Source organism: Antedon bifida, chromosome 5 (assembly GCF_963402885.1).
Source record: "Antedon bifida chromosome 5, ecAntBifi1.1, whole genome shotgun sequence".
NCBI classification, from domain to species: domain Eukaryota; kingdom Metazoa; phylum Echinodermata; class Crinoidea; order Comatulida; family Antedonidae; genus Antedon; species Antedon bifida.
This window is the reverse complement of record NC_136230.1, coordinates 9,048,756-9,067,201: the sequence shown is the minus strand read 5'-3', so window position 1 is coordinate 9,067,201 and position 18,446 is coordinate 9,048,756. Positions and strand designations below refer to the sequence as shown.

Here is an 18,446-nt window from a genome sequence, read left to right as displayed (position 1 = left end):
TGTCGAAAAATAGCCAAATTATCAAGTTTTTAAAATTCAATTTTTATGCGATAATATTGCTGTATATGATCATACAACATCTTATATTGCCATAGAAACCATTTATGTCGAAAAATAAAAGGGTCGAAAATTGGCCATTTTTGGAAAAAATCCCTGTACTATAGTAAGGAATTTTTTCGAAAAATGGCCAAAATATCATGTTTTTAAAATTCCATTTTTATGCGAAAATATTGCTGTATATGATCATACATCTTATAGTGCCATAGAAACCATTTATGTTGAAAAATAAAAGGGTCGAAAATTGGCCATTTTTGGAAAAAAATAGTAAGGGATTTTTTCGAAAAATAGCCAAATTATCAAGTTTTTAAAATTCAATTTTTATGCGATAATATTGCTGTATATGATCATACAACATCTTATATTGCCATAGAAACCATTTATGTCGAAAAATAAAAGGGTCGAAAATTGGACATTTTTGGAAAAAATCCCTGTACTATAGTAAGGGATTTTTTTCGAAAAATGGCCAAAATATCAAGTTTTTAAAATTCAATTTTTATGCGAAAATATTGCTGTATATGATCATACAACATCTTATAGTGCCATAGAAACCATTTATGTCGAAAAATAAAAGGGTCGAAAATTGGCCATTTTTGGAAAAAAATCCCTGTACTATAGTAAGGGATTTTTTTCGAAAAATGGCCAAAATATCAAGTTTTTAAAATTCAATTTTTATGCGAAAATATTGCTGTATATGATCATACAACATCTTATAGTGCCATAGAAACCATTTATGTCGAAAAATAAAAGGGTCGAAAATTGGCCATTTTTGGAAAAAATCCCTGTACTATAGTAAGGATTTTTTTCGAAAAATGGCCAAAATATCATGTTTTTAAAATTCCATTTTTATGCGAAAATATTGCTGTATATGATCATACAACATCTTATAGTGCCATAGAAACCATTTATGTCGAAAAATAAAAGGGTCGAAAATTGGCCATTTTTGGAAAAAATCCCTGTACTATAGTAAGGGATTTTGTCGAAAAATAGCCAAATTATCAAGTTTTTAAAATTCAATTTTTATGCGATAATATTGCTGTATATGATCATACAACATCTTATATTGCCATAGAAACCATTTATGTCGAAAAATAAAAGGGTCGAAAATTGGCCATTTTTGGAAAAAATCCCTGTACTATAGTAAGGGATTTTTTCGAAAAATAGCCAAATTATCAAGTTTTTAAAATTCAATTTTTATGCGATAATATTGCTGTATATGATCATACAACATCTTATATTGCCATAGAAACCATTTATGTCGAAAAATAAAAGGGTCGAAAATTGGACATTTTTGGAAAAAATCCCTGTACTATAGTAAGGGATTTTTTTCGAAAAATGGCCAAAATATCAAGTTTTTAAAATTCAATTTTTATGCGAAAATATTGCTGTATATGATCATACAACATCTTATATTGCCATAGAAACCATTTATGTCGAAAAATAAAAGGGTCGAAAATTGGCCATTTTTGGAAAAAAATCCCTGTACTATAGTAAGGGATTTTGTCGAAAAATAGCCAAATTATCAAGTTTTTAAAATTCAATTTTTATGCGATAATATTGCTGTATATGATCATACAAGATCTTATATTGCCATAGAAACCATTTATGTCGAAAAATAAAAGAGTCGAAAATTGGCCATTTTTGGAAAAATCCCTGTACTATAGTAAGGGAATTTTTTCGAAAAATGGCCAAAATATCAAGTTTTTAAAATTCAATTTTTATGCGATAATATTGCTGTATATGATCATACAACATCTTATAGTGCCATAGAAACCATTTATGTCGAAAAATAAAAGGGTCGAAAATTGGCCATTTTTGGAAAAAATCCCTGTACTATAGTAAGGGATTTTTTCGAAAAATAGCCAAATTATCAAGTTTTTAAAATTCAATTTTTATGCGATAATATTGCTGTATATGATCATACAACATCTTATAGTGCCATAGAAACCATTTATGTCGAAAAATAAAAGGGTCGAAAATTGGCCATTTTTGGAAAAAATCCCTGTACTATAGTAAGGGATTTTGTCGAAAAATAGCCAAATTATCAAGTTTTTAAAATTCAATTTTTATGCGATAATATTGCTGTATATGATCATACAACATCATATAGTGCCATAGAAACGATTTATGTCGAAAAATAAAAGGGTCGAAAATTGGCCATTTTTGGAAAAAATCCCTGTACTATAGTAAGGGATTTTGTCGAAAAATAGCCAAATTATCAAGTTTTTAAAATTCAATTTTTATGCGATAATATTGCTGTATATGATCATACAACATCATATAGTGCCATAGAAACGATTTATGTCGAAAAATAAAAGGGTCGAAAATTGGCCATTTTTGGAAAAAATCCCTGTACTATAGTACAGGGATTTTTTCCAAAAATGGCAAAATTTCGACCCTTTTATTTTTCGACATAACTGTTTACTATAACTCTAAAAGTTATTTTTATGCGATAATATTGCTGTATATGATCATACAACATCTTATATTGCCATAGAAACCATTCATGTCGAAAAATAAAAGGGTCGAAAATTTGTCATTTTTGGGAAAAATCCGTGTACTATAGTAAGGGATTTTTTTTCGAAAAATGGCCAAAATATCAAGTTTTTAAAATTCAATTTTTATGCGGTAATATTGCTGTATATGATCATACAACATCATATAGTGCCATAGAAACCATTTATGTCGAAAAATAAAAGGGTCGAAAATTGGCCATTTTTGGAAAAAATCCCTGTACTATAATAGTACAGGGATTTTTTCCAAAAATGGCAAAATTTCGACCCTTTTATTTTTCGACATAACTGTTTACTATAACTCTAAAAGTTGATGCAAAGCAATATATACGCACATATAGCAATATCATCGCAAAATAGTTGAATTTTAAAAAGTCAATATTTTGGCAATTTTTCGAAAAAAATCCCTGTGCTATAGTACAGCGATTTTTTCCAAAAAAGGCAAAATTTCGACCTATTTATTTTCGACAAAACTGTTTACTATGGCTCTAAAAGTTTATGCAAAGCAATATATACTCACATATAGCAATATTATCGCAAAATAATTGAATTTTAAAAAGTCGATATTTTAGGCATTAGTACAGGGATTTTTTCCAAAAATGGCAAAGTTTCGACCCTTTTATTTTTCGACAAACTGTTTACTATGGCTCTAAAAGTTTATGCAAAGCAATATATACGCACATATAGCAATAGCATCGCAAAATAATATATATTTTTTTCGATATTTTGGGCATTTTTCGAAAAAATACCCTGTACTGTTTTACTATGTCTCCAAAAGTTGATGCAAATCGCAAAATAATTTAATTTAAGTACTAGGCCTATAATATATAAATGAAAGATCAAACCGAAGGAGTTGGAGTAGTGTACAGTACAAACACGGTGACTTCATTGGTTTGGTCACCTGATGAGGCTTTCTGAAATAACACCGGCAAAATAGACACTCCGAGAAGCAGAAAGACAATCCAAAATACCTCGGGGAAGACCGAAACTGACATGGTCGAAAATGATTCAACAACAATTAAATCAGTTTATTAATTAACTACACCAACATTTGACAGAGGCAAATGGAGACAAATAATTGACGGCTATGTCCACCAGAACCACCTAATGTAGTCTGCGCATGTTAACTCAAGATATATTTTCTACAGTTGATATTTGGCCATTTTTCGAAGAAATGCCAAATTTCTATCTTTTTATTTGTTGACATATGACATGCACAGAATCACATAATGTGGTCTGCGCATGTCACCTCAATACATATTTTATACAGTCAAAATTGGGCCATATTTGAAACATTTGACTACTATTATAGTACAGGGAAATTTTTGAAAAATGTCTTAATTTCGACCCTTTTATTTTTTGACATAATGGCATGCGCAGACTCACATAATGTGTTCTATGCATATATTGGCATCAGAAAAGGGTACCAAAAATACGGTATAAATGTGTATCCTCAAATTTGGTAGAGAACGATATTTATTTGGCAGCAGAAACAGGCGCCCGAGATGGGGTTTAATTCTACCTATACTGTATACGAAAACAGAACAACACCGATGCATAATTGATATATTAATCTATTAAGAGTATTTATAACACGTTACATTGCACATTTCACAATATTTTGTTTTTACATTGGACCAGTCCAACCGGAAATAAAGGTCAAATTGTGTGCCTGTTGGCTGGATGTCTGCGAAGACGGAGGACGTGGATGATACTTTGGAGTTGGAGGTCGTCTTATGTGATCACCGAGCATCTTAGTTAAAACGTCACGTTCTAGAAACGGATTTAAAAAGATTATATTAAAAATAATAGTAATAATTAATTTACTCGCGTTCACACAGAGCTCTGGGCCTGGGCTTCGTTACGTATCCGGCATTTTGCGAAAATGGAATAGTTGGTTCAAACAAAAAATAGCGCGTTGTTATTGATTTTTTTCTATTTCAAAACTGTAGCTACGTTTTCACTAATGTTTTCTTTACTATCAAATCCAATATTAAATAGAAAAAGTAACAGGGCCTAAAAATGGTAACGTTATACGCATTGTCTTTTATACTCGATTCGTCGTTCAATTCTTACGATACTGAAACGGTATCAATTTAAACTATACATGATAATATATAGACCACTCCGGTCCGGTGCCGGCAACAAATCAAATCGAACGTCAATATTTCGTTGTCACGTGGTTACGCGCATATCGATTGGCGCATAGCCGAGTGGAGCGTCGTGAAAACGAAACATAGACGTTCGATTTGATTTGTTGCCGTCACCGGACCGGAGTGGTCTATATATTATCATGTTGTATAGTGTAAATTAATACCGTTTTAGTATCGTAAGAATTGAACGTCGAATCGAGTTCAAAAGGCAATGCAATGGGTATAATACCGTTACCATTTTTAGACGCTGTTACTTTACTGTCTGAAAATAATTTAAAACAATTTTGGACTAGTTAACAGTAGCAGGTGGTAGTGTTAAGATAGCGGGCGAAGGACGAAGTGGCCGAAAAACGTAACGTCGGTTTTCCCTCTCCGGTTACCCAGTGTGAACGTAGCTGTATAATCCTAACATACAAACAACGGAAATCGACTTAACGATATGGTCATAAGCGTTCAATCAGAGGTATAACATTAATTATTTTAATTATTTTATACCTCCCTGGTTCAATGTTAACCTTACAATGCATAATTCTAACCTGAACTGAAACTTTAGGCCTATACATGCCTCTTATAGTTTTTAACCCAACAATTTATTTGTATATTAACTTCCTACCTTTGTCGTTCGCAATTCTCATATATTCGGCAATCTTTCCCGTTTTGACTGCTTCGCTGATCTCAGCCTGACCAGGTTTGTATGGTCTGTTGAAGAATTGGTCATATGACGTGAACGTACGCATATTCTGCTCATTGGCTGCGGTAGGAACTGTAAGTAGTAAAATGAATGTTTTCATTTATTTATTTATGTTCCGTGTATATTTTCAATCGTCGGTAGTGCGTATTTGAAAGGAACGAAAATAGAATTTTGCCAAGTATAATACTTTTGTATGTTAGGTATAGCATGATAGAGCCTACAATTTTGAATTAATAATTCTGAAATTTTCGGTGAAAAATAGGTATATACTGACACAATATTTGAAATTCAAGAAAATAGGTTCATTAATACCTTCACAAATAAAAACAAAAGACACGTTTGTAGTCTTTTAACATGGGCCGAAATATTAACATGCGCCCTCTGTGGCAATATTTAGCCAAGTACTTCACTCAGTTTCTGAGTGATATCACTAAAACAACTGTTTTTCAGTTTTTATTAAGTTAATGGGCAACAATTTTACACACGTCACGGTGACAAAAAGTCGACGCATGTGTACAAAAGCCGGTGTGTCACAATTATCAACATTTGTTCGTTAAGTTCTTGGTGTCTGTAAATGTTTCCGTAGGAAATTGGATGACATAAAAAATGCATGCGCTAATATTTGTTGTATAATGCAGTAGGCCTATAACGGAAATTATCATCGTTTATCGAGTTTAAGAGCGTGTGGCGCAGTGTAGGCCTAAGGGCGTGCGGCGTAGTGTGTTGGACGTTCGACTACTGATCGTGAGATCGAGGTTCGAATCCAACTCTCGCCGCATTGCTATCTTGCAAGATAGCCTACTTTACTTGCGTTACCTCTTTCCCACCAGGTGTTTAAATTGGAACCCGGTCACAACTTTGCGCTGATTACTAGCTGCATTATGGGAGTATGTTTCCATGTGTATCAAAAATAAAATGACTGGGGTAATAATGTTCAGCGCTTAGAGGTTTTACAACGTTAGGCGCTATATAAATCCAGGATATTATTATTATTTATTAGTATGTAACTGTTATATTGCTTGCAGATAATCTTCTGTGCAACTTTAATATGAGCAATGTGAAACAAAACTAGATTTGAACTCGTCATTTTGACGAGTTCGGGTTATCCGCGCAAACGCCATATTCGCATACATTAAAATATGAACTCCGACAATTATTATGCCATTCTATGACATGAATTAAATATGTTTACAGGACTCTGAATTTTACCAATTTTGTGTAATGAAGTAGAACAGTATTTACGGAATACACTGTATCCGTTATATACAGTGTAGCATAGATGAAATTATGAGACTTATCTTTTAACCCAACTTTTAACATGATAACGTAATCAAAATGTAACATAAAGATAGCAATTTTAGAAGATAATTATCTAAATAATTATGTTAATGTTTAACACGAAAAAGCGAGGTGCGCGCTATTTTAAATGCGCTGAATGTTTACGAAAGAAATAATTTCCGATTGGAAAAATAAAATGAACTTACCAATTCCGGTGGCAGGACGATGGAGGTGTCTGTAGCAACCATATTTATTACTAATGTTCGTTTGTAATTCGTCCTTTTTCTTTGGGTATTGGTAAGAGAATCGCATTGTAGAATCTAAAGTAAACTGTGGTTTATCTTCTGGTAACTCTTCTTCAAACGCAGACTTCATTTGGAAACCTTTTTAAAATACAGATTTATACATAAACTTAAAGCGGCAGTTGATGGTTTGATTGTTTGAATGATGGTTTTGATGTATTTTTCTTAATATTTTTTGCATTTTTCTATTTTGTACTGAAATTATACAAAATACTCCAACTCAGCCATTGTCTGCAATTGTATTTTATATTTAATTCTTGAATGAATAAAGATACCGTATTGATATTATTGAACACATGATAATAATTGATAGTGACGGTATACAGAGAACCTTCTTGGGGACATTTTCTCGTGAAAATAACGAGAGAACATATATGTTTAGGCTGAATACTATCAATCCATATTCAGGTGACACCAACGCTTGGTTCCCACTAGGACGCAAAGCAAGGACGTAACGTAACGCGAAGTGATTTCACCAATCTCAAGCGATGGATTATTCGAACAATATATATATATCTATACGTGGGAACCAGGCTTCAGGGGAACACTCCGCTGGGTATATCATAAAAATAATTAATATGTCATTTACCTTGTGGTATTCCTAGATAGTCATTCTGATAAGTAGAACTGCATTTATCCGCCAAAACCTCATCCATCATACGGTCAGTTAATTCTCTAGAATACGATTTCGGCTCTTTCTTCGCGCCTTTCGGAAACTTCCAAACAATGAAAGACTATACGATAAAAATTCAAAGAAACAATATAGAAAAAATTGAATAACGTAATGGACAGCTATGTACTTGAGCGACAAGCGTTTGAAGAAGAAAAATGGTGTAGGCCTAAATAATCCAGCAATAAAGAAACATTCATTCATGTATTACTATATATTTTATTACTATATAAATACTATTGTGCAGGATGTATTTAGTCCTTTCAAAGGAGTGTAAACATTGGCATATAAAATATGGCCCACAGTAGGCTACTTATACAGGGGGAAAATCACGAATTTTGACACGACTGAAACAGAAACAGTGATTCGAAAAAAATAAATAAAAATAAATAAATAAGCCTAAATGAAGCGTCATCATAATACAAATTCATACATTAATTCTTTTGCAATAAATAAAAAGAGAAAAAAAAGATTCGCTGCGAGCAGGGTTCGAACCTGCGCGGGAAGATCCCATTGGATTTCAAGTCCAACGCCTTAACCACTCGGCCATCACAGCTGACGACTGAATTACACGTATTTATTTAATATATCCTGTGTACACTGTTTCCTTCACGGTCTACTAAATTTCATGGTCTGATGAGTTTCAAAGGTCTGTATTGTACTATGGCGAGCCTATGTCGCCAAATTTTCAGCATATAGTCGGTAAAACAGCCGTTTTATTGAACAGAAAGTACAGGTACATGTACGGTAATTCGCACAAATCTTCCGACTGAATTAATCAATTTAAATTAGTAACTAATATTGTAATTAGTAATATTTTCCCTAATAATCCTTCAGTCTCTAAGTCCGATCCCTTGGATACCGCCAAATGTAATAATTATTCACCTTATTGATTTTACTGTTTATTATAATTAGTTAACATACAATCATTTAATGTTTTGTTCATTTGTGTTTTCATATCATTTAAACAGTATGTATAGGCCTATGTTTATATCATATATACCGTACATAATAGCAAATTGTTACAAATCATTAAATAATGACAATTTGAATTGTATTATTAAACAATGTAAAATAAATAACACAAATTTAAAGTCATCTAGGCCTATATAAAAAAAATTTTACGTTTTTTGTATTATGTAGAACAATGTAATACAACTCTATATTTTCGATGTGTTTTGTATGTTTTTTATATTGTAAGCCTATCCGTTCTCTGTCTTATAACCAGTAACCAATTTAGTTTTTATACCTGCTGTTCAAAACAAAATAAGATTACTTGAATAGTGCGAAAAACCTACCTTAAATGGATGTGGGTTATTCCTCCTATTTCCAGACGCTGATCCCGATGGGATGAGATCCTTGCGGTTATATCCTTTATTATAAAATTCGCTCGAGTAGGTTGAATCCCCTACCTTGGCCCTGGAATCCAACGTTGGACGAAACATGTCGTCAGTCGAAGGAGGTCTGGAAGAAGATATAAAAATCAATGCTAGATCAAAATGGTTAAATGGTTAAAATCTAGAGATAAAATACGCCCTAGACTAGGCCTGCCCCGAATCGGCCCATTGATACACAGAGAAATATAAGACACATCCCTTCAATACAATCGTGAATAATTAAACAATAAGAAATATATAGTGATGAAGCTAGTAAAATATAACATTAATTTTTTCCGTTAAAACGTCTCCCTAATTACTTACACAATTGGCTTAGTACTTGCGAGTTGCTTAGCGGGATATTTAGTACGATATGTTGTAAGTGTTTTCATTGGTACAGCAGACTTTGGCCGTTCTTGGTAACTACTTCTAGTATTACTATTGCTATCGTTACTGTTGAGTCTTCTTCCTGAAATGTAAATAAATCGAGAAATCAACAGGTTTGTTTATATGTGTGTTTCTACGACAATCGTTGCCAGGATCGAAAAAGACGCACAACCACGCGCACTGTCATACGCGCGTACTGTGTACAGGTTTTCTAAAAAGAACATCAGGGACAAACCTTCCATCGTAATAAAATGTTTTTCGTATAATGTTAATCGAATATGTTACCAGTCCAACAAACAACTACTCGTCATTGATCATATACTGTAAAGTGTAAACCATCTTTTATTTGAATAACCACAGCATAATTTGATATGCGATTCATAATTAAGTATATTTAAATAAGTTATCGATCTCTATGTATTTTTAGATCTAAAAACAGGAAAAGTGCAATGCATCAAAATGGCATAGCCTAGCAACAAAGCAGGGGGATATGTATTTCTTTTTACAATTTCCTTTTTCGCATCAATACTCGGATACCGTAAGTTATCAGACCCCCGTAGTCATCAAAGAAGAAGTTTCCATGGAAATCACAATCTGTATAACAACGGGGCTTTATTTTTTATCCATTGGCGAATTTATTTGCGTGAATCAAAAGCGTTTATTCATTAATATTCATAATACTCATGCTCAGAAGCGTTGGTTTATGCGCATTATTTTCCTATGTTCATCTTCGCGCAATTAATCATCACATCAGTTTTTTCACTAGGCGAATATTATTCGTACGAATCAAATATTTCACAGTTGTGGTTGATTTGCGCATTTCTTCGCGTCACAAAATATAAATACGCATGCGTATTTTAGTCTTCAACATAATGTATATTCGTAGTGGTCTGGATCGACTAAGTGATTTGTTTCGTTAACAAAACTGTTTTTGAGTATTTATTGGATGTTGTGTAAGCATTAAATTTCAAATATGTAATAATAGAAAATATTATTGAATAACGTCTCAGAAAAGGGGAACAAATATTCGTACCACCGGTACGGTACTAATGATTTGGCGATTCTAAAAATTCTGACGTAACGAACATGACCAAAAGTAATATTGAATGGCAAAAAATGGATGGAAAATGCTTGCGCGGTACTCCAAAAACGTAACCAGGGTGACACATAAAGCTGAAATAGCTTATTTGGTCCCAATCAATTACAGTTACAACATATTATCATGCCCAGTAGTTTATTTGAAATGTACTGTGTATTGGATCATGTTTGTTAGGCACTGATATCAGAATTTTAACAAAATGTGATGTGTTATGGACACGATGATGTCATATCACTACCATATTTGGGCACATCACAGATTTGTTGTCAACCTAGTTTATTCGACTAATTCAATCCCCAAACCCTCTAATTTAATTTTGAAAGAAGAAGAAATGCATATTATGTAATGGACATTCATAGCAATCTGTGACGTTCTTTCTGTTGTTCCATGAAAGTGACTTTCAAGACGTCGTGCACATTTTCTGGCGCACTTAACTATTCACAAAAAAAATGAGATAAAGCGGAACTAAGTTCTTGCACTCAAGCATATGCTTTGAAATCTGTTAACATTTATAACAGAGTTTTTTGTTGTTGTATTTATTATGTGCATTTTAGGATAGCTCAAATTATTTGGTTCGTTCTTAAAGGCCAGGTGCGGGCAAAAAATTTCTATTGATCATACATTCCAATAATTATCAATCTATAGTTTCCCCTATGTTTCATAATTTTTGGGATTTTATTTGTGTTACACAAGCTTGTTGAAAATAAGCACTTTCTTATCATGGGGGGATAGTTCAAATTACACAGTAAAATCTCTATTCCTTTGTACACAAATTTTGTAAATAGAGAGGCATTTTAAAAAGGTATGAAAAATAAACGGTGTGGTAAAAAATGTTATCAGATGACTAAATATAAGTAATATAACTTGAATTTTACATTTCTGGTATTTTTATTCAACTTCAGATTTTTATTTCCATGCTATAGCAGAAATTATCCACCGTATATCCACCATCTTTTTTCACCTTCTAGGGAGTCACCAGACATGTTATTACATTAGGTTAAACTACCTAACTACTGAAAAACAGTCTTCCTGGTTTTTATGGCAGAATTTTGCAAAATTTTGTATTTGACCGAATTAAGGGAAATTCATGTTTTTTCGTCTTGATTTCTGTTACAAATATTTGATTTATGTACAATTAACCAGATATTATATTTAAAATTCATGCCTGTACCTGAGCTTTAAGTCTTTAGTCCGGTATTATATCATGATACAGCAAACATTCCTGGTTTGTTTGGTACCTTTATTTAACCCTGAATGTTGTGTCCAGTCATGGATCCAGTTAACTAGAGGACACTAAAAACTACTAAGATTTACAAATGTCTTTCACAACACCCTCCAAAAAAATAAGCAAAGCAATTGTAATGTTTGTTTTAATAGAAGAACGTGAATACACTTAATGCTTTACAAAATCACGTAGCATCATTAATTATTAACTCACCACCGAATGAAGGCCCAGCAGTTTTAGGCCTCCGTATCTTCTGAGGCTCTTTTTTGGTTGCTGCATTGACGCCTTCTCCTAGTGCTAACGAAGCCAGGAGATGTATACAACGTTTTCGATCCTGTTCGTTAGCTTTGTTGTAAAATGTTTCTAAATTCCTTGCAAAACCCTGGGTAACATAACCATCTCCAATCTGTAAAATAAATAGTAATATTAATGAACATTTTTAGAATTCAATAAACATGAGAAAACAATGTATGCAAGGTCGATCGTATGCAGGGCTTTGTTTTCTTAATTGGGGAACGAGCCAAACTGAAACCCATACGGTAATTCATTAAACTTATTTTTATTTGTTTTACCGACGCTATTGACAATAATTGAAATAGTATTCACCAATCTACTTTCTTGCCTACGGATTCCAAATAGTAAAACAACAATAGGCCTATATATAACAACATATAATTATGTAACATGAATGAATTATACCGTATAGTCATAGACGAGACGTTTAAAAAATCAACCACACAACAATTTGGTGCGTTGATATTTATATTTATATATATTTTCGTTGGTACAGTATATTTCAACGTTAATGCACAGACCTTTATAAATAAATATATTGTACAAACAAATACAGAAGGACTACAATAGAGAGGTTTCGCAATCTTACGAATACGAAAACGGATACGTCACGCACACGTATTCGTTTTCGTAAGCCATAAAAAAATAGGGAGGTTTCGCAACCTTACGAATACGATAACGAAAACGTATACGTCATACACTTTTGAGCTGATCCCCATTTCATATTCGTAAAGCGTATTCGTGTTGACGAATATCACCAGTCATATTCGTAACTACAAAACGAGTATAGTTTTTGATCTATTTTGCACATTTTGCATTTGAATTAGGAATGATTCATGATTATAATATAATTATAGATTTATTGAAAGTAATTTACTAAAGTAATTTACTAAAATTCCAGGTCAATTTTGATAAATAGCAGTTTTTAAAGTCTTCACTCGCTTTGATGTTACGCTAGGCCTAGGCAGCCAAGCACCAAGCAACACGTACCTTCGCTTCGCTCAAATTTACCGCAGTCATATTTTGGACGCGCCTCAATATTTCGTTGCCATGCGAAACAGATTTGTTTATGGCTTACGAAAACGAATACGTGTGCGTGACGTATCCGTTTTCGTTATCGTATTCGTAGCGTTGCGAAACCTCCCTATTCTGTTTCGCATGGCAACGAAATATTGAGGCGCGTCCAAAATATGACTGCGGTAAATTTGAGTGAAGCGCAGGTACGTGTTGCTTGGTGCTTGGCTGCCTAGGCCTAGCGTAACATCAAAGCGAGTGAGGACTTTAAAAACTGCTATTTATAAAAATTGACTTGGCATTTTAGTAAATTACTTTAGTAAATTACTTTCAATAAATCTATAATTATATTATAATCATGAATCATTCCTGATTCAAATGCAAAATGTGCAAAATAGATCAAAAACTATACTCGTTTTGTAGTTACGAATACGACTGGTGATATTCGTCAACACGAATACGCTTTACGAATATGAAATGGGGATCAGCTCAAAAGTTTCACGAATGTATGACGTATCCGTTTTCGTTATCGTATTCGTAAGGTTGCGAAACCTCCCTAATAGTGTTTTATAGCCTACAGGTTAACAACAAAAATAATATAGTAGGGCCTAACTAATATAAGTGATAATACTTTACGGTCCTATACATCACATAGGCCTACTCTTGAATATGTTATATATCATAGACCCGGTGTGATTACAATGAATGCTAACCCAGATATTAGACAAAAATATCCATTGTTTATAGTATATCATTGATACCGAAGACGATTGAAAACCAAGGCCTGTATACTAGGCCTAGTAAATTTGAGAACAGACTTAGACATACAAAATATGACGAGGGACTGGGTTAATTAACAACTGTACGTGTACTATTGTACTTTACTCTCTCGTACGTGTGTTTTACTTTGAAAACATTAATTAAAACATTTACTGTGCTAATTGAGATTAATGAATAGAACATATCTTTACCTCAGTTAAAAACTTAGTTCGACTATCCACCGACTGTGTGTTAAAAGCCGAAATAGGGCCTCTATACTGCGTATCCATTCCACCAGCCGCCATTGTTACGTTTCACCTTCTTCCACTGTGGTGTCACATTAACAATTAAAACGAATCTGTTTTCATGGTTATCGATTGTTTCTTGTCGCCGCGCTTCTTCTTGTCACTTGTTTGCATTGTATTGTTCTTATGACGTGAGGTATGCAATGTCCGGTTTCTATGAGGACAGCGTCGGTAAATCCCCACGGTTGCTAAGGATAGACTGAGGGCGCTGTCAATCTCAAATACAGTACTAATACAAATATAGAACCGTAGACATGACATAATAATAATAGCATGCAGAATTGTGTATAATAAAATAGCGGAAATATTTATCATTTTTATAAATACATTATTCCAGCAGTAGTGGTAATATAATGAATAATTTTGTAGCATTTGAAAAAAGTTATTTTAAATAGAAAATACCAAATCACCTAATTCGTGACACGTACCCAAAAAAAAAAAAAAATACGAAAGTCAAGTGCTGGTAAAGTTCAATTGGTTGAAAGCTGCAGTTTGTACTGTCTGTTTATTATTTACATTTTGTCTTTATTGTCAATATGAATGATATATAAGAGTATAAACAAGACCAGACGACGCAAAACAGCAACCGAGGCAGCTGAGTTGGCTTTATATTATCCTATATAAATATACAAAATAGATTATTTCTATGTAGGTCTACAAAAGTCAAGTTTTACATTATATATATATTCAAATTCTTAATCTTTATTATTGGGAAATAGCTTGATTTATTATTTTAGTACTAGTACTAGTTGCCCGAGTAATGATAGTGTTGCTGATATCTTCATCCCAAAAATTCTTGTTACTAATGCCCGCTCAATTTTAAATAAGCATGACGAATTCTGTATACTTCTCAATGAAAATTCGCCTGACATCTGTTTTGTTACTGAATCATGGATCCGGAACGACACACCACCAGAGCGTTTTAATGTAGGCGGTTATTTCGCGTTCACCACAAACAGAGTGGACCAAGTTGGTGGTGGTATTGTTACATACGTCAAGGAAACTCTTAGTGCTGAGATCATTAAGAATATTACTGTTCCTGAGCCTCTGGAAGTTCACTGGTTGCTGATTAAACACCACAGACTACCACGGAATGCGCCGTACCTAGTTGTTGCAAATGCCTACCTACCATCAGGTAAAGAGTCAACACTGGGTGGAACTATGTTGACTCATCTACATACTGGCGTGGACTTTGTTAGAACAGCAAAACCACAGGCAGGTATACTTATCTGTGGCGACCTGAACAAACTGAAGTTTAATTCCCTTCTATGTGGCAATCAGTTAAAACAGGTTGTTAAGTCTCCTACTAGAGGAAATAACATACTTGATGTGATAATTACTAACATTAATTACATGTATGATATCCCTTGTATCAAATCCCAAATAGGACATAGTGACCATAACGTAATCATAATGTCCCCAAAAACGTGTAAATCCGACAATAGCTTAATCAACAAATCTTGTAGACCAATGCCCCAGTCCAAGATTAATGCTTTTGGTCGATGGATTCAAAATGTTTCTTGGAACACTGTATTAGGCACCCCCGATGTCCAATCCAAAGCAGACCTTTTTTATGAACTAGTCAATGGTGCTGTTGAAAGGATCTTCCCAACCAAAAATGTTAATGTCCACCCCAATGATAAGCCATGGATGAACAATACTATTAAAAAACTTATCAAAAAACGACAATCTGCGTTTGCTAAAGGTAACGAACCATTAAGGAAACATTTCCGTAACAAAATTATCCAGGAAATTAATGTATGTAAGAAACGCTACTCCCAGCGCAAAGTTAGAATCTTGCGCGAAACTAATGTTAAGAGATGGCATTCGGAGATTCGCAGCATCACGAATAAAAAACCCCCATCCTCTACTATCCATATTAATGGTGTCAACCCAGAGGACTACCTAATGACCGCTAATGCAATAAATGCCCATTTAGCTAGTTACTCCCAGCAACAACCCCCAATTGATACGTCCATGCTACCAGCATACCTACCCTGTCCTGAACCACCCCCTCAATTTGAACCATATGAAATATATGATGAGTTAAGAAAAGTGTCTATTGCCAAATCTGGTGGTCCAGACAACATACCTCAGATTCTTCTGAAGGAATGTGCAGTAGAATTTAGTGAGCCTGTTACCAACATCATTAACGCCTCAATATCACAGGGTAAAGTTCCTTCCCAGTGGAAGGCAGCTAACGTTGTCCCTGTCCCGAAAACGTATCCTCCTTCGCTAGAAAAGTTAAGGCCCATTTCTCTTACCCCCACCCTGTCTAAAATAGCTGAACGCAAAGTAACTCAAATAGCTATTGACGCCATCAAACCAAAACTAGACATTAGGCAATATGGAAACCAAAAGGGCGTCTCCACAACCCACTGCCTAATAGACATCTACCATTTTCTTGCTTCCAATACTGATGTGGCAAGTAATATTTGCACTCTGGTACTTACTGACTTTAGCAAGGCGTTTGACCTGGTCGATCACACTATAGCAGTGTCTAAATTATTAGATCTCAATATCCCTGCCTCCTTGTTGAAGTGGATAATTGACTTTTTGATTGACAGACGCCAAAGAGTGAAATACAAAGACGTATATTCGCAGTGGGTCATCCTTACTGGGGGTGTTCCCCAAGGAACCCTACTTGCTGTTCTGATATTCTTGGTCGTTATTAATAACGCTCTTGATGGGTCAAATGAAGCTGGAATTCCGGTCTGGAAGTATGTTGACGATCTTACCTTAGGGGAAAAAATTAAGCCATGGGAGAATAGTATAATTCAAAATTCCATCAATATACTCTCCCAATGGGCGTCCGATAACAAATTGAAACTAAACCCCGCCAAATGCCAAATATTCCAAGTTTTCTTTGGCCGCCACTTACTTCCAGACCGGAATTTCACAATTAATGGTACTGTGTTACCACTTGCTGATAAAGTCAAATTACTAGGTGTCGTGATTGATAATAATCTTAGATGGGAGAGCAATACAAATGAAATAGTTAAGAAGGGGAACCAAAAACTATTCATGTTGAGACTTCTTAAGCTAAGTGGTTTCAATAAGGAAGAGCTGTCCATTGTATTTAAGGTCTACATCAGACCCGTTTTAGAATACGCCGCCCCAGTTTGGCATTTTGGTATAACCCACGCACAATCCAACCTGATTGAACGCGTCCAGAAAAGGGCTTGTAGGTGTATAATAGGGTATGAGAACTATACATCATACGATGCGGCCCTGACTGAGTTAGGCTTTGAACGTTTGTCAGACCGCCGTGACCTGCTTTGTGCCAATTTTGCTCACAAATGTGTACAAAACAATAGATTTAGTGAATGGTTCCCACTAAACAATAAAACACATAACATGAATATGCGAAAATCACTTAAATACAAAGAATATAAATGTAGAACTAAACGATTCCAATGCTCCCCTATACCATCAATGGTTAAATTACTAAATGAATGAACGAAAAAGAATGAAAATGAAAACTATATTTATTTATTTTTATACATTTAAACATTATATATTTTTAAAGATATTTTTCTACTAATTAATTGACTATGTACCGTAACTTAACTATTGTATTAATCTTCATTTTGCTCATTTTGTTTAATTCTGTATATTTTGTATAATGTATTTAACTACTCAGTTCGCAATTCAGTTTATACTGCCATGAATTGTTTTATGTATATACTTATTTGATGAATAAAGATACCGAAATATAGTACCAAGAGACCATTTGGCATAAGCATTACCAATTAGGCCTGCATCTCAGTAAAATTCCACGTCGTCAGCACTACACAGACCCCATTAATATCTGCATTTCGTGATTATGGCCTTCTATTCTATCATTTTTTTTCATAGGATCTGATTTTTAAAAACATTTTAGCGCCCCTATTGATTGGTTTGTATTTTAAATTGTTTGCGCCATCCATTGTTTGGTATCCGCCGCCTGAAGCCATGGCCGTGTTATATTTTGATACTTTAAACTCGATATTAACAACAATAATTATGTTTTGTCAACAAATAAACCTGAAATCAGATCAGAAAATTAGTGAAATGACTTTGATGATTTGTGACTGCGTGATTTATTTATGTTTCTCTCCTTGTCTTTAGAATTACCTGGGCATATTTTTACTCACACAATGGATAGATTCAAATTTAGCTAATTCTTCCCAATCACTCTTTAACCTATTTTAAACACGTCTTTTCAACAATAGTGTGAAACACTGAACTTATACTTTTGACTTTGGTTTAGTTGATATTTACGATATTTACAAATTTATTACTATTAATAAGTATTACAAGAATAACATAAACTTCAATACA

General features: G+C 33.8%; 1 protein-coding gene and 1 non-coding gene across 2 annotated transcripts; both read right to left on the bottom strand.

The window, feature by feature from the left end:
- Positions 1-3,643: 3,643 nt before the first annotated feature.
- On the bottom strand, positions 3,644-14,226 carry LOC144842672 (testis-expressed protein 26-like). The gene is made up of 9 exons (XM_078699192.1): positions 14,031-14,226; positions 11,965-12,157; positions 9,365-9,509; positions 8,963-9,128; positions 7,584-7,728; positions 6,899-7,075; positions 5,337-5,486; positions 3,953-4,343; positions 3,644-3,870 (listed from the first exon to the last, which is right to left on the bottom strand). Exons 1-8 carry the CDS (start codon positions 14,121-14,123, stop codon positions 4,198-4,200), a joined length of 1,215 nt encoding a protein of 404 aa, XP_078555318.1. The 5' UTR covers positions 14,124-14,226; the 3' UTR covers positions 3,644-3,870; positions 3,953-4,197.
- On the bottom strand, positions 8,139-8,220 carry Trnas-uga (transfer RNA serine (anticodon UGA)). Its single transcript has one exon. It is a non-coding gene; the product is annotated as a tRNA-Ser (tRNA).
- Positions 14,227-18,446: the final 4,220 nt, after the last annotated feature.